The following is a 23,686-nucleotide window of genomic DNA, read 5'->3' on the forward strand; positions in this document are numbered from 1 at the left end:
ATGTCATATATTTTTACTTTGAGGTGCACATAGTAACCAAAGGCACTTACCCATACAGTTCTTCATCATCATGAAGCCACTCTCATAGCCCTCGAAGCACTCACATTCGAAGCTGCCCGGGGTATTGACGCAAGTACCACTCCCGCAGAGGTCAGGTGAAATACGGCATTCATCAATGTCTACATCAATAAAGAGAAATACAAGTCACATAGAGCTCGATGTACTCAGTGCACAGGCATTGCATCACAAATGTACCACTGAAAGTATCGAAAGAACAGAAGAAAATACCATATCAATGTACCTTACAGTGAGCTTTATTTTCAAGATTGAATTACCACAGTGCTGGAAAGGGAAGCATATACATACATATAACCCAATACTACTGCAACACAACTATACAGCAATGACACTATGAACGTGTTTATACATCACTTGCTACCCCACTTATGTAGATTGGCAGCACTGTATAGAACATGATTTTATTGCCTTCAGTGCAACGTGCTTAACACACCTTGCCAGAATTTGTGCCCGCTGGCTGTGAACAGAGTGCTACAGCAGATGCAACCACTCAAAAGGTAGTCTTATTGACTTATGCACTAGAAATAACTTAAAATACCTAGCAGAACCATACCACCTTTTTCACATGCGCTAACATTATTGCATGATCTGCATCGTGATGACCACTTTAATTTCTCATTTGTGTACATTGCATCCACTGCCATGTTCCCACGAGGCCAATTGACAATATTGGAAAGTTTTACGAGTAGATTTTAAATAAGGATACATTTGTTACCTTTAATCCTAGTTCTCTTCAAGGGAATCCTCATCAAAGTCATAAGCAGTGAATTGTCCCGCCCATATATATAACACTATGAATGTATATATTTACATATATATGCATCCTACAGTTGAGGCAAAAAAATGCCCAAATCATATTGAGTTTTCATTAAAAAACATACCACAATTATTAAACATTTCCATAAAATGGAAAAGAGACCATAAAGTTTAACCACAGCTTTGTTGGTAAAAAAAACTGCATTTAAAGCATAACAGAGAAAACTAGCATGTGCCTTTAAGAACTCACAGGATGACGTGTATCCCATCATGCCCCATAGGTGACAGTTAAGTCTGGTCTTTTTTACGGGGACATGAATAATCAGAGCACAATGGATATTAAAGATTCGTCCGAGGAAGAGGAAGGGTTGCTTATGACTTTGATGAGGATTCCCCTAGCAGAGAACAATAATTCCAGGTAAGCAACTTATCCTTCTCTTCCAGGGGATCCTCATCACTAGTCATAAGCATTGAATAGAATAGCTAGCCCATCCCCCACACCTGCAGTCAAATCCAGAACCTTTACTAGCAGCTATAACAATTATCGAAAATATTCCTTAAATATGCCCTACTTCAGTATCTGTCTGAGACTAGACAGTAGAGCCTGGTAAAAGTGTGCACTGATCTCCATGTTGCAGCTTTACAAATCTTGGAAATTGTAAATTTTTCAGTAGAGCAGCTGTTGCTGCCTTTCCCCCAGTAAATTGGGCCTTGGATTTGGCAGGTAAGTGTGTGTTAGCTAACTGGTAGGAAAACACTATACAGGATACTATCCATCTAGAGATGGTCTACTTGCAAGAAGCTATGCCTGTCCGCATTGGACCATGAATAGATGGTCAGATAGCCTTATATCTTTTGATTTATCTAAGAAAACTTTAGTGCTCGTTTTATATTTAAGGAATGTTAAGCCCTGTCTGCTGGGGTGGAGGGATTAGGAAAGAACACTGTTAGAGAAATAGTTTGGGTAATGTGAAAGTCGGAAACTACCTTGGGAAGAAAACTAGGATGTGTTCTCATGACAACCCTATTAGCATGAAAAACTATATAGCGTTCTTTTGCACGTAGAGAGTGAATCTCACAGACTCCACGTGCTGAAGTAATATCAACTACAAAAGCTGCTTTCTGTGCTAAGAGGCTTTGTGTATATGCTAGGAAATAAGGCCCATAAGCTTCAAGAGAACACGCAGAGCAGTCTGTGTGGGAGACTTTCTGTAAGCGGTAATGGCTGCGAGATGTACCTCGCAGCCAGACTTCGATAAATGGAGGCTTTATGATAAAATCACATTCTCTTGAGCCAAAATTGAATGATGATCGTTTTGGGCACATCATGTTAAACCGTATCCATTGGAAGGCATAGAATTTTCTCTTAGAAGGGCTTTTGGGCTTTCTGAGAATGTCCATACAATCCTATAGGAAGCCTAAATGCCAATACTGGAGGAATTCAGGAGCCATGCTGTGAAGCTCAGAGAGGGCAGGTTGGGATGGAAAATCTGCCCTTACAAGCTTGTACAGTAGATCTTGTCTGCATGGCAACTTCTTGTGTGATCTTTCTGATAGGTATAGAAGGTCCATGAACCACCATTAATGAGGCAATTCGGGTGATATGAGGAACATTCTGGTCCTGGACTCGTAGAGTTTGTTGATCACTGCAGGAATCAGTGTAGTTTGGGGAAACGCATAAAGAAATTTCCCTGGCCAGTCTAGCAATATGGCATTCCCCTTCAAGCCTGGTCAGGATAATCGGGACGCGCAGTCTAGGCATATCTTGTTATTTTTGTTTGCAAACAAGTCGATTTGAGGGTGCCCACATTCTCGAAAGATGTCTTGCACGAATTTGTCATGTAGAATCCAGTCACACACACACACACACACACATATATATATATATATATGACCACTTGGAGACTACAAAGCACTCACCTGTGAACAAGGCGGAGACTACTGCCAAAATGCGTAAGGACTAATGAGTGTTCGTTTGACCCGTGATGCAGACGAATAAAGTCAGCTTTTCTAGAAGACGGTGTTGGGCTCATTTATTTCTGTGGCTAAACGCAAGTTTCCAGGATCTCCATTCCTGGTTTTGAGCCCGCCCTGCAGGATTGGGGGCCCCCGGCAAAATGGAGTTTTGAGTATATATATATATATATATATATATATATATATATATATATATATATATATATATATATATATATATATATATATATCCAACAAAAAATGCGCCATGGCCAGTTTCTGACAAACACACTTATTTCATTGGTGTAGGCACATGCATCACATGACTTTCCTGACGTGATTCAGCATTTTGCCTTTCTCAAAGGATTACCATCACGTGTGCGCAGTGTCCCAGGTGCATTAAGGAATTGTCCCACTCCTACTGCACTTCATCTCCCATAATTCACCTCCAGCCCTGATGACATCGCGGTTTAATCAAAGTGATGTTTTCTCCACCGTAGTCACAGAGTAAATGTTGCAGGTTAGTACAGTCAGTGAGGCTCTGCTGGTGCGCACAAACTTGCTGCTTGTAGCCCCTTCAATCAAAATATTGCGCCCTTGTCAGAAACCTGCCTCACGAAGGTGTAAGCCTCCTCCGGCTCCCTTTCTCGCCAACCATGTTACAATAATAGCCGGCATTACGTAGGCTTGTAACGGGGCGAGCGGGTCATGCCCCCCTAATTCAATGTCCAAACAAGAAACCGCTGTCATGGCGGGCCCCCAACCCTGCAGGGCGGGCCTGGCTATATCGGGGGACAGCGCTTCCCGAACATAAACATCCAACAAAAAATGCGCCAAGCCCAGTTTCTAACGAACACACTTTTATTTCATTGGCGTAGGCACAAGCATCACATGACTCTCCTGACGCGTTTCAGCATTCTGCCTTTCTCAAAGGATTTACCATCACGGGTGCACAGTGTCCCAGGTGGATTAAGGAATTGTCCCACTCTTGCTGCACTTCATCTCCCATAATTCACCTCCAGCCCTGATGACATCGCGGTTTAATCAAAGTGATGCTTTCTCCACCGTAGGCACAGAGTAAATGTTGCAGGTAAATACAGTCAGTGAGGCTCTGCTGGTGCGCACAAACTTGCTGCTTGTAGCCCCTTCAATCAAAATATTGCGCCCTTGTCAGAAACTTGCCTCATGAAGGTGTAAGCCTCCTCCGGCTCCCTTTCTCGCCAACCATGTTACAATAATCGCCGGCATACCGTAGGCTTGTAACGGGGTGAGCGGGTCATGCCCCCCTAATTCAATGTCCAAACAAGCAACCGCTGTCAAGGCGGGCCCTGCTATATCGGGAGACAGCCCGATATAGGACGATAAGAACTCCTTCCGAAAAAAGAAGAGGGCAGAGACCCAAGGGGAAACAGTTGGAAGCTTTATTGATGTGGCATTGGCGAATAAATTTCGGCATCGTGTAGCCTTCTTCAGCACCCAAAGCATCCAGGAAATGATGAGAACAGCTGAAAGTAAGTCCTGCCTCCTTTTACCTTGTTGTTACAAGCCCACTCCGCCCTCTGCCGATTGATTGCACACCCGTGTAGAGTCCCGTGAATAATGGAAAACTACATGTCCCAGAATCCTCCATGATGGATCCTCGACGGTGGTGCAAGGGGGAAAAGAATATATCAAACCCAATGGTAGTGCAGGGGTGTGGGGGTGCAGGGATCAGCATGTGCCCAAAAGAAATAGTAAAACTCCTGCTTTGAAGTCCAAATCAACAGCGCTTCCTCCGGTCCCCTGTACCGCTTCTGCCCCAGAGATCAGGAATCCATGCGGCAGGGGCTATTGTGAAAGTGCACACTGCCCAGCGTGAGGTAGTATACCCCACAACTGCCCACTCTTTGTCCCGAAATCCGCGGCGGGCTCCAGACCATCCAACTACATTGGAAAGACAGAAAGGAACTGCAACAGTTCAAAACCAGTGATGTCTGTCCCCAAAGTGAAGCGTGGGTTCTCTGTAGGTGCGTCTCTGGTTGACGCAACGAAATATGCACAAGAACTCCTTCCGAAAAAAGAAGAGGGCAGAGCCCCAAGGGGAAACAGTTGGAAGCTTTATGATGTGGCATTGGCGAATGTATTTCGGCATCGTGTAGCCTTCTTCAGCGCCCAAAGCATCCAGGAAATGATGAGAACAGGTGAAAGTAAGCCCTGCCTCCTTTTACCTTGTTGTTACAAGCCCGCTCCGCCCCCTGCCGATAGATTGCACACCTGTGTAGAGTCCCGTGAATAATGGAAAACTACATGTCCCAGAATCCTCCATGATGGATCCTCGACGGTGGTGCAAGGGGGAAAAGAATATATCAAACCCAATGGTAGTGTGGGGATGTGGGGGTGCAGGGATCAGCATGTGCCCAAAAGAAATAGTAATTCAATTCAATTCAATAAGACTTTATTTCGGATATATTTCAATCCATAAAAGCACAAAAATTCAATAAACATTTCATAGTTAAAATCACAGTTTCTTGGGGACAAATAGTACAAATTTCATTAAAAAACAGATAGTACAAATTTCATTAGTGAGTAAGTAGGCGAAATCATAATTAAAGTGCAAATAGTACCGAATTTACAACAAGGTGCGTAAGTTCGTCATCCTTCAGAGATATATAGTCACTCGTCTAGGCACTTTCTTATTTTCACAGTTAATTTTTTTAATTCTATCACCTGAAGAACACTGTCACTGTGCAAAAGCTGTAAATACATGAGTGCAGGTCTTATTTGATTAAAATTTAGTTTCTTCAAAAGGGTGACAAGATAGCGTTTTCAAGGGTATTCATAAAACCTACATAAAAATATAAAATACAGCATATCCTGTGGAGACTTCCCGTCGCAGCCACAGGGAGCAGCAGTTTTGTTAAAAATGTCCGACTTTGGTCTGATTAAAAGGTGATGAAAGATATTAAACCTGAACCTCGTCAGCAGAAATTTTTCATGAGAAGTAAAGGAGCATGTTAGGTATAATTCCATAGTATCACAAGTTCTTAACATGGCATATTTCCTAACATTAGGTTTCATGAGCTCAACCTCTTCTCTTTGGGCCCTTCTGTCCATATAAAAAGCCCGCTTAATTGCTGCCACATCACCCTTTACTATCTCACTCGAGTTTTCAAACAAATTCAAACGTCCAAGCTTCAGTAAATGAGACTTCAGATATTTAAGCCAGGGCACACACATTGAGTTATCATGAGATACAAGGTCTTCCACTATCAAGTGGGTTAACGGAATGTCATGATTTAACCATAACTTTACCCAACATGTCAGTGGTTGTAACCCAACTATATCGGATAGGTACTGACTTCCCAGCTCTTCGTGTACCGCCAGATTCGATGTACTGGCTGGGACACAGAGCAGGCGCTTTAAAAAGTTATTTTCAGTAACCTGTAACTGTTCGCCAAAAACATAGCCCTATATCTCACTGCCATAAACTGCGGTAGCTATCGATTTAGCATTATAGAGTTTCATCATGGCGGTGTTTGGCTTTTTCCCCAGTTTGGTGGCAAAATTAAAGATAGAGGCATTTACCCTTGTCATTTCCCCCTTCTTTCTTGCCACATGTGGGGCCCAACTGAGCTTTGTGTCAAATAAAACACCAATATATGAAAATGTATGAGTGATGGGGATCAGGACATCATCTAGTTTAAAAATAAAATTCTTTTTTGATTGACGGCCAACATGCATTATATAAGATTTGGATTTGTTGACCAGAAGGTCCCTATTAGTCATAAAGTTATTGAAAGCATTCAAAAGTGCCTGGAGACCCTTTTCCGTTCTTGAGATTAAAACCGCATCATCTGCGTATAAAAGTACAGGAATACCCCGCCTGCCGACTCTAGGACAATCTGATTTTACCTCCTGAAGTACGGCATCTAAATCCTTAATGTAAAAATTTTAAAGAAATGGGGCCAGGATGCAGCCCTGACGCACTCCCTTTTTAATGTTAAAATTTCCAGTGGTTTCCCCATTGGACGAGAACCTAACATTAGCTCTGGTATCACTGTGCAAATCCGCCAAAAAGTCCACAATCCCTCTGTCTACACCTTTCTCCCTCATGGTCTGCCACAGCCTTCCTCTGTTAACACAGTCGAAGGCCGATGACTGATCCATGAAGGCGAGGTGGACGGCTCCCTTCTGTACAACAGTATATTTACTCAATATGAGAAACAGGTTGAGGCACTGTGTTATAGTAGAACGGCCTTCACAGAAGCCGTATTGGGAATTTGACATAATGTTATTATCCGCAGTCCAACTTGTTAAACGCTGCAGTAAGATTCTCCCCATAATCTTGACCATAGAGTCTATTAGTGATATTGGACGATAGTAGAGAGCACTGCCCTTGTCTCCTTTCTTGAAGACAGGGACAATAGTTGACAAACCCCAGGACACGGGACAACCCAATATAGCGGCAGCATTAAATACAGCTACCAGAATGGGTGCCCAAAAATCTGGATCTGATTTATAAAGATCCGGTGGAATTCCATCAGGTCCGGGGGCTTTCTTTGCTGTAAGACCCTCTATGGCATCCAATACCTCGCTTTTATCAAATTTAATATTGCCTCCCCTAGCATAGGGAACAGCGTCAACTGTTACAGGATCCGCTGAATAGTACAGTTTTTTAAAATGAAGTTCCCACTCCTCCTTAGTTATGCAGCAGTCAAGTCCGTCACCTGGATCTTCTGCCAGGAAAGGTTTTTTAACTAGTGCCCAAAATTTGGTGCTGCAATTCAAGGTGGATGGTTCAAGTATTTTATCCCAGGCCTCTCTTCTTAAGAACTCCTTGTGGGATGCAATGACAACCTTATATTCCTTTCTGCACAGTTTTACATCCTCCCGATTCCTCGGGGTAGCTGACAAAGCAGACCTAAGTTTGCGTGCAGCTTTAGTACAATCGTGGCTAAACCACCTCGGACCCACTTTCACCCGGTTCTTGTTGGGGACAGATAGTAATTCTGACACCTTCTCCGATAAGTTTTGATAAGCAACTAGAACCTGCCTGGGATCTCCCCCCTCAAGAGTACAGTTTTTGATATCCTCAGTGGAACTTTCAGCAATGTTTTTTTTTTTTAACCTTTATTGCACAGTATAGTCAAACAAATACGGGCCTACAACCATCCGGCCAGCCTCGACATCATTTGAAGCACAATAGCAAGCTGTTGGGCGACTCAGTAGCATATCGGAGCAAAGCACAATCAATCTGAGTTACACTGGAAGTAGTTGCGCTACCGAGAAGTAGGAGAAGTTAAGGTTTAGTTTTAAAGTTTTTAAAGTATGTCCAAAATAGTAGGAACTAGGAAGGATCAGAGTCCAAACAATCCGTTTAGGACATAAGTGGGCGACGTTCATCAGAAAAAGTCAGCAAACAGTATCAACTAATCAAATGGCGGCAGATGAATAGCACAGGAGAGATAACGAGCAGACATTATGTTACGCGCCAGCCACTACCTACATCACATCGATCCACCCAATGACCCAAGGAAATAAGAGAAGAAAAGAATAGAAGAATAAGAAAAAAAAAGGCCCATAGGAACTAAAACGGACAAAATAAAATCCCCCCCACCACCCCCCACCCTACACGCATGCAGAGGCTATGGCCTACCCCCCCCTAGCAGTGTGTCTGTCGCCCAGAAAGAATACCCGAAATACAGAAGTAGAAGAAAGAAGGAAAAGAAGAATCACATAAGACCGGAGGAGGGCCAGATGTAAATGAACAAAACAACCAGCATGTTTACCCTCGGCCGCCCCTCCCCGGACCCCAACCCGATACTGAACCAACGTTTACCTCCCCTATCTGTCCATTACAGTACCAGCAATGCAAGCAACAGGATGCAAAAAAGGAAAAAACATCCTCAGCCTTGTCCCTTTCGATCTAGCATGTCGACAAGGTCCAGATGTATAGCAGCCATCTTGGACGGGAAAAGCAAATATAAGGACCACAGCAGAACAGGGTGCCATCCACAAAGGTATGTCTAACTCAAAGCCAAATGGTCAGCGGCTACACAAGAAAGGGCAATACACGACAGCAATCCTCGAAAGTCAACCAGCCAAAACAGTAGCAGCAACTCCAGGATAAAACAAAAAGATCCGCCAGGAGGCCACGAAGTAGTTGTAAGGTGTGGCGTCCAAAAACAAACCCCCAGCCGTTGCACAGGTCCAAGCGTCCCATACCTCTTCACAACCTTAATGGGTATCGCGGCGGCATCCATATCTCGTACCTCCAGCGCCTCCACGTACATCTGGGTAGGCAGGTAACCGCAGTCGAGCACAGGGTGTGGCGAGGTGCACAGCACACGATGAGCAGCACGGCCAGTCGAGGGCACTGCGGGCACAGTGACATCCAGTCGGCCCCCGAGGTCCTGGGCATTGTCACGTATAGCAACTCGAAAATCACTCAGGGCGCCCAGAAAATCAGTAATCCTAAGGGACGCCTCAGGAGAAGAGGACGCTGCAGTCTCCCGCACCCGGGGCGCACAGTCATAAAGTAGCCCTCAAGACTGTCCGCCGATATCCATCGTTAAAAACAGATCACCAGTAGCCGGTCCACGATGCACAGCCACTTCGGGGGGCACAGTAGCAGCACGGTCCCTGCCGACTGACACACGGTTGCAGTGCAGCGTCAACCGTAATAAACACCCCAAATAGTCGCCTGGGGTCGGCAGTTCCAAGTGCAGAGCGCTCGGTTCAAGATGGCACCCACCGCAGCGCTGGAGGACAAGAAGGCTCTCAAAGCCGTCCACAAGCCGGAAAGAGGATACAATGTATCACTGGCAGCGGTGAAATTATGCGAGCGTGGAGGTTTACAGGGCAGGGCGGCTCGCTGTAGCAGGGAAGTCAATGCGACAGCCGCTCTCTGTTAGCCAACCCCACCCTGCTGCAAGTGTCCGCTGTTGTTGCGATCCGGGACGGCCGTCTCCAGAGAACAAAGACCCGGTCGCCGCCATGCAGCGCTGAAACGAAAACAGGGACGCCTTGCCGCGTCTGCCGCAGGGAGCACACCGGGGAGTACACCGTCAGAATCAGGAGCGCCACCCGGTTCCAGAACGCCGACGCATTCACAGGATAGCTTGCAGGATCAGCAGCGTTTTGGAAGGAGAACGAGAGGGTCGGTGGAGCCGAGGGATTAGGCGGCCATCATGGTTGCAGGCTAGGCTCCTCCCGCAATGTTTTTATAGAGAATATCCGGGGAGACCATTGACCATTTGAGTCGCCTCCTCCCATCTGTTGTTCCCAGCCTACCTATGCTGCTGCACTGGTTTGCCTTTTTTACCCAGGACCCTTTTAAGCAGATTGTTAGAGGATTATGGTCACTGAATTCACTTAAGACAATGCTGAACGAATCTACGAAGGTCTGTATCGTCAGAGAGACTAGCATATGATCTATGAAGGTGCCCCTACCATGCCCTTTGAAAGTAGGAATGTCAAAACATTTTAACGAGTCCCTGAGTGTCATAGCCAATGAGAGGTCAAAGTTATTCAACAGGTCATTACATAGTTCCCCCTCCTCAGTATGTTCCATGTGGAGACCTCCCATACGTTCACAATGCAACTCTGTTAAGCATTTCTTCAGTGGATCACCACAAAGGTGCACATTAAAATCCCCCATGATCATGAGGTTATGGCCAAGATCTTTCGAGAAAGTAGTAACAAAAGAATTTAGTATAGAAATTTGATTAGTGCCTGCATTATCATGAATAGCATTACGAAAATTCACCAAGCCAACCCGACAATTTTCTCCAGATAGAACTAGGCCCATCACGCCTCTATGCTGTGATTCAATTCTACGTACCTTACATGATATTAAAATGGAAACAAAAATTACAAGTCCCCCCTTTGGCCTGCCCCTTATCGATGGTGTGGCTGGCACATAGAAGGCCTTGTACCCTTCCAGAAAGAGATCACACCCCACCACCCACGTTTCTTGTAGGCAGATGATCTTAAATTGCTTTATATAGTTAACCCAATTTTCATCAATCATTTTGGCAGCCAGGCCTGCAATATTCCAACAAACAACATAACAACCAGATGCTATGACCTGTGGGTTCTATGTGTGTATAGGTTCACCTGAAGCCACAGTGCCCTGAGCTGCAGGGGTCTCCCGTCAATCACACATCTCAAGTCCAGACAGAACTTCGTACCTGTTATGTGTGTTAACATTAGACCTATGCTGATAGCGTCCAACACTATTAATCCTGTTATAAGTATCATTCATACTACCAGAGCCACAGTGATTGGTGATGTTATATATGAATTGTGCGTCCCTAACTGGTGTCTGTGGTTCAAACACCCGCCTAGTTAGCCTTTGTTGGGGTGTGGGTTTGCACAAATGTGCGTAGAAGTATCCCAGTGGGCGCACACAAATACTATTCTCGTTATAAACTAGTGAGGAAGCTCTCAAAAGGACAGTTGCCACATGCTGGGGATGTTTAAAATTTACAACAATGCAATCCCCACTGCCCATTTTTTTAGAAGGTCCTACCCAGTTTACCCGCCTTACTGCCATTATCTGTTCTGAATAGGAAATGGGAAAACCACAATTTTTATTAAGCCACGCCACTGTCTTATTTTTCAATGATGCATGAGATTCATCGTAAGGTGAGGCAGGGTGGGTACCACAAGGTGGAACATTGGTCAATACTGCCACAAACGGTGCACAGTCAGGTGGTAGATTCAGGTATCGATTATACCTGGGGGGTCTAGGGGCTGTACCACTTCGTGGGGCTATGTTGGGTTGTGTCAATGGAACAGCTGCCACTGGGGCGACTGGTATATTTAATGCCTCATTCCCAGTGGTAGCTGCTGCAACAGTATTCCCCGTGTTCAAATGGTCTTTAGCTTTCACCTTATCCTGCCCTTTTCCACCCGCCTTAGCGCTACCATTAATTGGTGCAGTCAGGTGTGTAGATAACAGGCCGCCCAGCCTGGCCACTTCCGTGACCAGGGTCTCAATCTTGTTAGTTAGTGGTTTAATTAACTCCTCTATCTTCATTATTAGTTTTGCTTCTAGTTTTTTAATGAGAGAAGCAAACTGATCAGAATTCAGATTAAGACCAATGTCATTATTTCCTGTAAACACAAAAGGGGTTATGGCAGGGCTGTGAGCTTCTTTCCCATCCTTTTTTTTAGCGTTACCGTTAGCATTGTGCCTCCCCCCCGTTTTTGATGTGCTGTCCTACATGTTCGCATCGGCCTGATAACAGGTGGAGCTTCATTTATTACACCTATTTCCTCGCTTAACGGGGCGTGTTGGTCTGAGTGAACCTCGACACTCACTGTAATGGGCATTGGTGGTTCTGCTATAGTAACACCACTCATATTAGCCTCATCGTCTATAGTCATTCTAATGGGAGACAGTTCTGGCAGGTCCACTATCGGAGTGCCCTTCCCTAAAGAGGCGCGTCTTTCATTATTTATCTGATTAACTTTCTTAACCAGATAGTTATCTAAAGTAGCCAGACCCAATACAGGTTTATCGCTTTTGGATTTAGACATATTAGACAACTGTGAAGCAAAGTATAGACTCAGGTGAAACCACTACTTACTCATATGAAATATAACAAAATATAAAATAAAGTCTCACGTGATTAATACACAGTAGAGGTCCAGTTAAAATGATATAGGGTCCCTGGCACAGTCCAGTCTCCTCAGGCCTCTGAGGGCCACAGAGGGCCCGCCCTTTGCCCGGCTTAGCCCGGCGCGTCCCGCGGGACGAGGGGCTGACGTTGCCTTCATGCGCCTCCTGTCGCTGTTGCTGCGTCACTGGTGGGAGGGTCCCGGCGGAGCCAAGCCCGGCCGGGATGCAGGCGGAGCAAGGCCCGGCCGTTAGCTGTTGGTGCTGCGCGTTGCGGCGGAGCGGAGCCCGGCCGTGACAAACAGGTTCTTCAAACACCCCCACAAGCCTCGGAGCTGGCGCTGCCTTTATGTGCCTCCTGGCGCTGTTGCTGTGTCTCTGGTGGGAGGGTCCCGGCGGAGCCAAGCCCGGCCGGGATGCAGGCGGAGCAAGGCCCGACCCTTATCTGTTGGTGCTGCGCGTTGCGGAGGAGCGGAGCCTGGCTGTGACAAACAGGTTCTTCAAACACCCCCCCAAATAGTAAAACTCCTGCTTTGAAGTCCAAATCAACAGCGCTTATATACTGGTCAAAAGTTCTTTCTTTTCCGTTATAACACCCGACACAGGGCTTCAAAGCATTTCGGCTTCCACCTTCAACTGGGCTATATATTATATTTAATATTTACCACGGGGTCCCTGCGAGTGGGCGGGACTATTCAATGTTTATTACTGTTGATGAAGCTCCATTGGAAGAGATCTCTTCATACCATCTATGATTTTAGCTACTCTTCACTTAATATTAATCAACACAGACCTTGCACTGCAAATATGTGAACATCAATAAAATACAAAGCTGCAGACCTCATAGTCTTTGTACTTTATTGTCTCAGGCCCCCCTGGGCTCTGTTCTTGTGTACAACACAGACTCTATCATAATGCCTTCATACTCTCTATGTCTAACTGGTAAACTGTAAATGAAATATATTATTGACTGTGATACTCCTTCAGGAGTGAATCACCCGCGCCATATCAAATTCAGTAAACATAACATAACAGTGAAGATATAAAAGTGCATGCTATGTCCATCGTATCTTGTAACTAACATGAGAAATATCAGCTTACTGCGCTACAGATTCCTTGCAACAGTTTATCACAGTCGTTGATGGAGGCGAGGGGCATCATGAATCACTTGGCTTTGCCTCTATTGAATCATGCATGCTCCCCACATATACAACAGTAATAAATAACATATTACACTCTGCCCATCTGCACTCACCCGTGCAGTTCCTTTCTTCCATATCCAATGCGAAACCATTGTTGCACCGGCACTTGAAGCTTCCAATGGTATTCCTGCATTTGCCATAGGTGCAGATACCAGGGAACACTTTACATTCATTGATGTCTGCAGGGGAAGAGAGAGAGTACAGAATTCATTAACTATCCCCACCTCATTGCTTATGGTGCCCGGGAAAGTATGTTAAGTCAAAAACAACAGTTAATGAAAGTCAGTCTTTCACCCAAACACGAGAGCAACGTTTTACCAAACCTGGATATAGTTCACTACCACAGGGCATGAAAGAAGAAATGCCTTAACTCTTTACATGGAGCTGCTTCATGCATGTGCGTATGGTGCACATATCCGATTCTAATATTCACTGCATCAAGCCTCGGGCCTCATTTATGAAAAGTGACGCATCGCTGCGTGAAAACAGCGATGCGTCACTTTTCACTGCGCACTCCTTGCGACACCAATGATGCGTCATATTTAATGTATGACGCATCATGTCGCAAGGACTTACAGATACGTCAGTATTTCTGACGTATCTGTAAGCGCAAAAGTGACGCATTGCTGGAGTGTGTCACAAAAGTGACGCAACTCCAGCAATGCGTCCTTTCACGTGGGGAAAGCCCCATGTGAAAGGGCTTGCATCAGTCTTACGCCTGCTGTGAGGCAGGCGCAAGATTTTGACGCAACAGCATCTTAAAAGTGGCGCAGTGAAATCTCATAGATTTCACTGCGTCACTATTACGAGGCTTTTTGCTGGGGAAGCCCCCTCTGCATACATTATACCTGACGCAGGTATAATGTGGCGCAGGGGTTTAAAAAGTGACGCATCTACCTAGATGCGTCACTTTTTAAATATGGCGCAACACGGCGCATTTTTTACGCCACTGGTGCGTCACAAAAAGTGACGCACCGGCGGCGCAAAACTGACGCAAGGCCTCATACTCGTATTCACTGCATGCGCTGCTCTCTTTTATAGGAAAGAGTATACTCTGAAAGTATTATGCTGCAGGGGAGTACCAAATTATATGACAGGGTTAACTAAATTACGAGGTATGAAAAAGAACATTTTGCAGCGTAATGTGGCACATTCTGAGATAGCATTACTTAATTTTTTTTTTTTACATTACATTACATTTTTACACAGGTTAACACTGTCTGGGCAAAGCGTTCACATTATTAGTACCAGTTTAATACCCAAATACACCAATAAGCATCAGGAAGGGAAGCAGTCAACCTTTGCAAAGGGCCTTCCACAGCAGAGCAACACGTCTCGCTGCTTTTTAGTAACTTTTGATCTATTTTCAGCTACAAATTGACATCTGCATATTATGCAAGGGAGGATGGCTTATGTTGCAAATGAGACAAATCTATAAGTGTGTGGAAAACGCCACAGCCATAAAATTCCAGTGGCCCTGTAATAATACTGAGTAAAAACAATAACTGACTGTATATTTCAATAACTTGTCAATCCTAATTTCCCCAACGTTACCTTTATAGAAGGGGCGGCCAGTGAGAATGTCACCTCTGTTGGAAAAGCCGGGACCACGGGGGCAGAGGATTTCATACTCTTTGTCGCCAGGTACAGGGCACTCCTCACAGTCTGAGCCCCAGGCAGCGCCCACAGCGCAGCAGCAGGCATCCATGCGGAAGCGCCCGGGCACAGGGTGGACGCACTCGTCTTCATCCCACTTGTAGTAGCACGTCTCCATGCGGATATCTGAAAAACAAACCCGCAGAATCAAGCAACATTCATCAGAAAATCTACATTCTGATTTACGATTCTCAACCCTTAGCTGATGAAATATAAGTCAGACACTGTCTAGCACAAATGTTCTGCTCTTTGCGACAATTAAATCAGGTCTTTATTCTCTATTTTTTGAACAACAAGTGAATAATTTGGCTTAAGCTGCTATAAAAAAGAACGTGATGGGAGGATATTTGAAAGTGACTTTGAATATCACAGAATCATTAAAGTGGACATAGAAATCAAAATTTAATGAAATGAATAATAGGTGTTTTTAAGCGGTGTAAAGTAGAACAGTTACTGTGTGGCCGGCCATTCAACAATGATTGGGAGATAAGCAATCTGTGTAACAGATATACCATAATATACACCACAATTGAAGCTCATTATGGATGTCTAAAATTACTAAAAGATGCCATAAATATTTTGTTCTGTAATTAATCAAAATATATTGCTAGCATGCATGACATCTCTTGCTTAAAAAGCTTGTTCTTTTCTTTTCCTCCAACTGTCAGGTTATGGTATTGCCTAAACGGTTCCAATCACCACCATCTGCAGCACTTGCTGCATTTACTATCATCTATATGGTTCCAATCACCACCATCAGCAGCACTTGCTGCATTTACTATCATCTATATGGTTCCAATCACCACCATCTGCAGCACTTGCTGCATTTACCATCATCTATACGGTTCCAATCACCACCATCAGCAGCACTTGCTGCATTTACTATCATCTATATGGTTCCAATCACCACCATCTGCAGCAGTTGCTGCATTTACTATCATCTATATAGTTCCAATCACCACCATCTGCAGCACTTGCTGCATTTAGTATCATCTATATGGTTCCAATCACCATCATCTGCAGCAGTTGCTGCATTTACTATCATCTATATGGTTCCAATCACCACCATCTGCAGCAGCTGCTGCATTTACTATCATCTATATGCCCATGACACACAGATTCAGATTAAGGATCTTATTCAGAGTTTGACAGACGGGATACTCCATCAAAACATGGAAGATATCCTGTCCGCCATATTACATATGCCTTAGGCTATAACAGGGTGATACAGTGAACGAGACAACCGCTAAATTTGTGACAGAGTATCCTTCCCACCATACTCTGACTAATGCCATGAGATTCCCAATAATTTAGAAAATAATTGAATCATCACTGACTGCTTTTTATGGGCACAAAAATGCATGAGGCAAAACTGGCTTCACCTCAAATGAACGAAAAGAGGGTCTCTACAACTAGGCTCCAGAGTCTTAATGGTGCACATGTTTAACGATTGTATGTACAAATAGTGAAAAATATCAGCCTGTACCAATATCAAATCCAACATATTGGCTACAACTGTATCATCAAGATAAGCATGCAAAGGGAAGTATAGAATTACTATTCTAACTCCACAGCCACTTCTTATAACGGTACAGAGCTAGTCAATATTGAGGAGTTGATGTAAGTGCACGTTCATGTTAAAACCTCATTTTTGGGGCATCACACCAAGGGTGATCACGTCTTCCTCCATGTGCTCTCTCCAGCTCATTTAGTTTGTCGGTTTCTCAAAAACTTAGCACTGAAGCTCCACCTTGGAACATTTACATTTTACCACTTGAATGGATTTTACCCATGCATAATATAAGACAATGGAGGCATAATATAAGAATGAATGAATATGAGGGTGCACCTTTCCCTTCTCGCCATTGGGTGCGGTGATTCAGAAAGAATCGCTGACTGCACTGCACCCTGTGCAAAGATAAGAAAAGGAGGTGAGGGGGCAGGAGGGGTGACTACTGTGCACGTGACTTCATCGATGATACCAGGTTACATGCTTTAAACAAATACACTGTGCATGCTTCACTTTATCTGACTCTTGTAAAGAGTGTCTGATCATCAGCTCCTTCTTGCTCAGTGTGCAGTCTTTAAGTAAGTCAGCTTGGCTCAGAAATAACGTTCAAGATGCACTCTGCCAGCCATTCTTTGGGTGACGAATGCACTTATGATATTTAAATATTGGTAGTAGGGCATGGAGTAATTGTGTTCAAAATGCATTAACGACTTTGAGCATTACAAGGCTGAGAGCAGGCGGGTTATTGAAAAGAAGCTTCAGGGCTCAGGCTGGTGTTCTGAACTGAGACATTATTGTCAAGTTAAATACAATCAGGTAGACTTATAAAGGTCTGCCTCGTACACGAGTCTTGACAAAAGCATTGAAAAACTACTGCACTGTCACTTGGTGACATATTGTGTCTAAATAAATAATTATAAAAAGGGATTTTTAGCCCACCCATTAATTACCATTCATAGGTTTTGAATAACTACTGCATCCAGGTGCCCCCCTAAGTGCTGCCCCATCTGGCGTCCTCAGGAAATGCCCTATGACTGGTATTTGATGTGGTCTCCAAGTATCTTATGGGAGGGGTGATAGCACTTCCACTGGTGAGGAAAACTGAGCTTGATGTGGACTATGACCCGACATTTAAGGCATGATGCTGACCATCAACCTAGTTAGGGGGAGGTAGCAGGAAAGACATTGCCCTCCCCCCACTGCTCACCAACACATGGGTTTTGTGGATGGTATGTGGACCAGCTACAGATGCATTGGTATAAGCATAACCGATAACCCATACCACAGAATCTGCATTTTGACAAATTCAGATGGGAAGAAACCACAGAAATAGTGATCACTGCACCATTAACATCAGACATAAAGTGACACTGATGTACACCTGAATTTGAATACCCCACTTATGAATGTTAGTACTGTCTCCTTTCACAAAAAACATCTTTTTGCGCTACCTTATTCTCATAGCTATAATCAACCCATCAGCAGCTTCTATGACAATCCATCATATAATAGAAAATTAGAAAACATAAGAGGATAATCTCCGGAATAATGGCTTTCTAAGTGGAGATCATTCTCTAAGGGACTTCCCCTGTCAGCATCTTTTGCATAAATGGCTCACCATCACCCCCATGGAAACAGTCAGGCAATGGATGGCAACAGGCCACGTCACAATTCCATACTGGTTGAAGCTGCTATGTAAATGGCTCTTAGGTCTAAATGACTGCACTTCACCACAGCCGCCCTGCTGAAACCGTGATCACAACTACGCACTGCGGACAGCATTAAAGGAGATCCCTTGGGGTCAGTTAGCTCAGTCCTGCCTGTAATTATGGGCTTTCGGACCAGAGCGTCCACATGGATGAATGACCGCCTTAGCTGAATTCAAAGCAAGTTTGAAAGTAAGCCCCCATTTTGCCTGAGAAGTATTGTTCTAGCGGTTGCCCGAGTCAAGTAAATATCATGAAATCCAGATAGCTTGCAGCAGAGTTTGTGTTTGGAAAGTGCGAAAAAAGAAGGACAAAAAAAAATTGTAAGAAAGTGTATTTAGATTTTGGAAAATGTATGCGTGGATAAGAACAAGGGTAGTGACGATGCACAAGTAAATAAAATAAAAGAGGGCCAAACTTGAGTGTGAACGTTAATAACCTAATGAAAATCAAAGAAGAGCTTGCCACTGTAGCACGAGCATACCATGTATGTACTGTGTACATATACATAGCTTTTTGTTTAAACGTCATGATTAGAATGTTGCCCCAGGAGCTTGGTCTTTCACCATGGTCCAGCATGCACTAGCATGCACCAGTGACTACTATAAGCCTGTGCAGCATGATACAGTTTAGCTTTACAGCCCATCACACAAACTCTCAGGGTACAGCTACAAGGAGACCAGTGTCATCCTACGGATTTTTGGGGCTCTGGGAAAGATATATTTTGGGCCTTTTTTTTTTACAACTTCGATTTTTTTCACCCATTTTCTGCTAATTCAAGCCTTATGAACCCAAATAATTTTGAATTGTACGTAGAAAGTTGAGAAAGAGAAATAGACAAAAGTGTGATAGAGAGAAAATCCCCTTCCCCAGGTGCCCCTTTCGAAGGTGTGGGCCCAAAAAAGTTTTGTGATGATGAGTGCACGCAACTCAGTGTTAGAGCAAATAAGATGCTCCGCCTTTACTTGAATTTGAATCAGAATACCACTGTCCCCTTGGGTGTATGTTGGACCCGGCCCTTTTGGCAGGTTCCCCCTCGAGACTTTTTGCTTTTTCCTAGCCTGTTTCTGTGACCTGGTGTTGGTGATTTTAGGTCTCTGCGCACTTTTTCACTGTGGTACAGTGTAAAGTGCGTGAGCTCTCTGTGTGTGTGGTGAGAGTGACCTGCCCTCCCATAGGAATGAATGGGGAATAAGGCAGATGGTGCCTCCCAGTAACACCGTAACTGGTGCTCTTGATGGAACTTTTGACGTGCAACCGCGGAAACCATAACTGTCTGTACTTACGGCGGTGCCCGAGCAACCTTGGCCAATGCCCGGTGGAGCTGTCCTATGCAGCTATAGAGGAGTTTGGCTCTGGTTCACCCCTCGGCTGCCACTTACCCAGACGGACATCAGACATGGCTTTCCTCGTCTCCCCGTTGTGTTTCTTTTCCCCTCCTCCCTCTGAGATTCTTTGACTGCCTCCCCTTTTCCAGCCTGCTTTTTTTGTGTCCCCTGAAGTACCTTCCCCCTTGTTGGTTTTTTCTATGTTATGCCATGCTTTAGTAACTAATGTAACTATGTTATACTGTTTACCTTTCTATGTTATGCGACGCTCCAGCAACTGATGTAACTATGTAACAATGTTATGAAATAATGTTCTACCTCATGTAAAGCGCTCTGATACCTCCGGGTCTAGCCATCGCTATATAAAACTTTTCAAATAAATAAATAAAATGTATGCCGATGGTAATTCCTGATGTGTGGGGAGTGCAGGGTCGAGTTTGGTATGTGCGAACTCGTGAGCTTGAATGCTGCACAATGATATAGGCGGCATGATTGTGTCTAGTCTAGAAGTGCCACTTTTAGAAGTTGGCAAATTTGTGTAATTTGTGTCTGGCGTGTGATTGGCTGGTGACCCTGGCTCCAAGAGTCTGGGAGGGTCTGCCCCGGTGGTGAATAGAGTGTTTAGCATGCTGATGTGAGGGGAGGGATGCACCTGGGCCTGAATAGGGCTGGGCTTTCCCCACACAATGCTGGCTCCACCCCCTGTGGTGCGTCTGATGTCCCTAACCTGGCCTGTGAAAGGAGTTCCCTATAACCAGTTGTAGCTGGTTCTCACACTGCCTGCACCCTGCTAGACAAAGGATTTCTCTGTATAAAAAGGGGCTGTGTCCCCTTACAAAATGTTCTTGTTTCTGACTTGAATCCTGCCAGGGGCGTGCTGCTGCTTGGGCCCAGGGAAAGGCTTGCCTCCCTGGGCCCTGCCCAGCCCCTGGATTCCTGATGGACTTGTCCTGGACTCTGGAGACCTTATGCTGGGACCCCTTTGCTATGGGAGTCTTTGCCTTGGGGGCTTGATGGACTTAGCGCCTATGGAAGAGCTTTGTTGGCTTGCGCCGGGATGGCAGGAGCCAACCCTGCATATTTCCCGCATTTTTATTAGTTTTGATTAAGGGTGCCACCCCGTTTATTAAAAAAAATATCGGGTGCCCACCCCGTTTCTCCTATTATTTTATCTACCGAGGGTGCCCACCCCTCATTATGCCGGAGAAATCACCGCCGCGGCCCTCCGCGAAACCGTAAGTCAGGCATCTTCTGCCGGGACGGGGCCTGCAATCCGGCAGGAAGTCCCGCCTGCCGCCGCTGCCCGGAGGAAGAGGAAGCGTGGGCTGTTGCGGGGCTCCGGAGAAAAGAAGAGGAGCATGGCGGCTGGTCGTCGGGGCTCCCATGTGCTGGAGGGAGCCCCGGGAGAAGACGTGCAGCCCGTCATCTTGCGGAGGGTGGCGGGAGGCACAATGCGGGTGCCTGCCCCTCCGCGCTGCTCGCCTGAAGCGCCCGCCGGAAGAGAAGAGGAGAGGTGTTTCGGGGTTCCCGTGTCCTGGAGGGAGCCCCGACAGAGAAGTCCCACGCCGCCTGCCCAGAGAAGCGCCGCCGAGGTCCGGTGAGTCGGGGCTGGGCCAGGTGATGCGGGGGCAGTTCTGTTGCTGCTCCGCGAGGGAGCAGATGGTTTTCTGTGGTGCCGGTGGAGGCACTGTGTCAGTGCGGCCCCGTGTGTCAGTGGGCCGCTCCAACGAGGAGGATGGTTGCTCGGGCCTAGAGGGGCCCACGCTTTGTTATTTAGGGGAGGGTGGTGTCGGGACACGTTGTCAGTGCCCGCCCCCTCCCCCTGTGCCCATACCTGTGCGGCACCCATCTTCAGAGCGGCCCCGATGGCAGCGGGCCGCTTCAGCCTATGGGGGCACTTGGTATTTGTTTAGAGAGCCTGTGTGGCTCTGAGTGGGGCACATTACTGATTTAAGAGCCTAGGTTGATTTAGCGCCAGTGCGCTCCACATTGGGACATAATTATTTTTAGGCTACTTCAACTGTTTAGAAAGCCTGCGTGGCTCTGACCTGGGCCATATGTGTTTGCAGGGCCCATGGGGGTCCAGAGGGCCAGAGGGGCCTGTGTTCTTGCCCCTGTTGTGGGTACATTCAGTTTAAGAGCTTGTGTGGCTTCAGCTTGGCCCGGTTCTGTTCCAGAGCCAGGTGGCTCAGTGGGCGCAATGTCCTAAGGGCTAGTGAGAGCCCTGTCACAGTTTTGTCTCCAGCTGCCCAGCAATTAGTAGGCAGCTGCACCATTTAGGCACCAAGGGAGAGAGAGTCCCTGTGTGGGACAGAGATGGCACAGTGGTGCCAGGCCTTCTACAGCTGCGCAGCACTTACTGCCAGCTGCAACGTTTAGGCCCTTGTGACTGTTCACAGCTGCCCAGCAATTAGTGGGCAGCTGCAACGCTTAGATTTGCGCCGGTGGCGCACCCCTGACTGGCACTGCATTGGCAGCACGCCATGACATTCTGGACACAGGGCTTTTTGAGTCCCCTTGTTGGATGGCCAGTTGGCCAGGGGACTGGTATGTGATTTTTAAACAATGTGATTTTGCTATGTTTATGATAGTAATTGCCTAAGGTGATGTTTGCGCAATGTGATTATGAGGTTATTTTACCTATGTAGGTTTATGCTAGTGAGAGTTTATTTCACTATGTGTGTTAACCCCCTAAATGTGAGTTGTGCTTAGGGGGAGAGTCTAATGTGTTTAGACTAGTGAGAGATTGCCTACTGTAGTTTTTACTGGTTAGGCCCAAATGTGAGTTATGCGTAATGTGCTATGCCATTATGCCTGTGACACCTCTGAATGTGTTTTATGCATTATGTATCTTACCTACACCTCTGAATGCTTTTATGCATCATGTGTTTTCCTTCCCTTACACCTCTGAATGTTTTAGGCATCATGTGTTTCTCCGGCACCTCTGAATGTGTTTTGATGCGTCATGTGCCTTGTTCCTTACACCGCTGAATGTATGTTTATACATCATGTGTCTTTCCTACACCTCTGAATGTTCTATGCATCATGTGTGAAACTTCTGATTGTTCTATGATCTACAAAGTGCTATTTGCGAGGTTGTCGAGCAGGGTACCGCAACACCAGCACCCTGCTCAACAACCTCGCCAATCTTGGACTCAAGCAGCTGGTGTCCACCCCCACCCACCTCGCCGGACACACACTCGACGCAGTCTTCTCTTCCAGCACAGACATCGACTTCAGCCACGCCACAGAGCTTCAATGGACAGACAACAGCTGCGTCCACTTCACCTTCAAGAGAACGACGACCCACCACCACCAGCAACAGGCTGCCCGCAGAAGCTGGAACAAGATCACAGCAGACCAGCTCGCCACCTCCCTGAGCCAGCACCCTCCTGCCAGCTCAGCGAACCCCAGCCAGGCCGCCGACAACCTCACGAAGTGGATCAGCAACTGCGCGGACGAGCTCGCCCCGCTGAGGACCCCGCCCAGCAGACCCGGCAGCAAGAAAGCCCCGTGGTTCACCGACGAACTCAAGAGCTCCAAGAAGAACTGCCGAGCCCTCGAGAAAGTCTGGAGAAGGGAACCTACACCGGACAACAGGACCACCTTCAAGCTGGCCACCTGGAAGCACCACCAGCTGATCCGCGCCGCCAAGAAAACTGCATTCAAGGACCGGCTGGACAACAACGCACACAACTGCAAGGAACTCTTCAACATCGTGAAAGAGCTATCCAACCCCAGCGCAGGAAACAACGACATCACCCCTTCGCAAGACCTCTGCAACTCCCTCGCCTCATACTTCCACAACAAGATCGCGGACATACACAACAGCTTCAACAACCAACGCACACCAAGACCGAACAACCACCCCCCACCACCACCCTCCACGC

At 46.0% G+C, this 23,686-nt stretch overlaps 1 protein-coding gene across 1 annotated transcript in view; it reads right to left on the minus strand.

Annotated features, from left to right (window-relative positions):
• Nucleotides 1-23,686, minus strand: part of FBN2 (fibrillin 2) — a 1,183,434-nt gene that overhangs the window by 198,541 nt on the left and 961,207 nt on the right. The window contains exons 24-26 of the mRNA XM_086961117.1: nucleotides 15,151-15,378; nucleotides 13,650-13,775; nucleotides 51-179 (exon numbers count right to left, since the gene is read on the minus strand). Coding sequence (XP_086817243.1) covers nucleotides 51-179; nucleotides 13,650-13,775; nucleotides 15,151-15,378 — 483 coding nt within the window. The remainder of the gene's footprint in view (nucleotides 1-50; nucleotides 180-13,649; nucleotides 13,776-15,150; nucleotides 15,379-23,686) is intronic.

The sequence above is a fragment of the Lissotriton vulgaris genome, chromosome 3_1 (genome assembly GCF_964263255.1).
Source record: "Lissotriton vulgaris chromosome 3_1, aLisVul1.2, whole genome shotgun sequence".
Classification (NCBI taxonomy): domain Eukaryota; kingdom Metazoa; phylum Chordata; class Amphibia; order Caudata; family Salamandridae; genus Lissotriton; species Lissotriton vulgaris.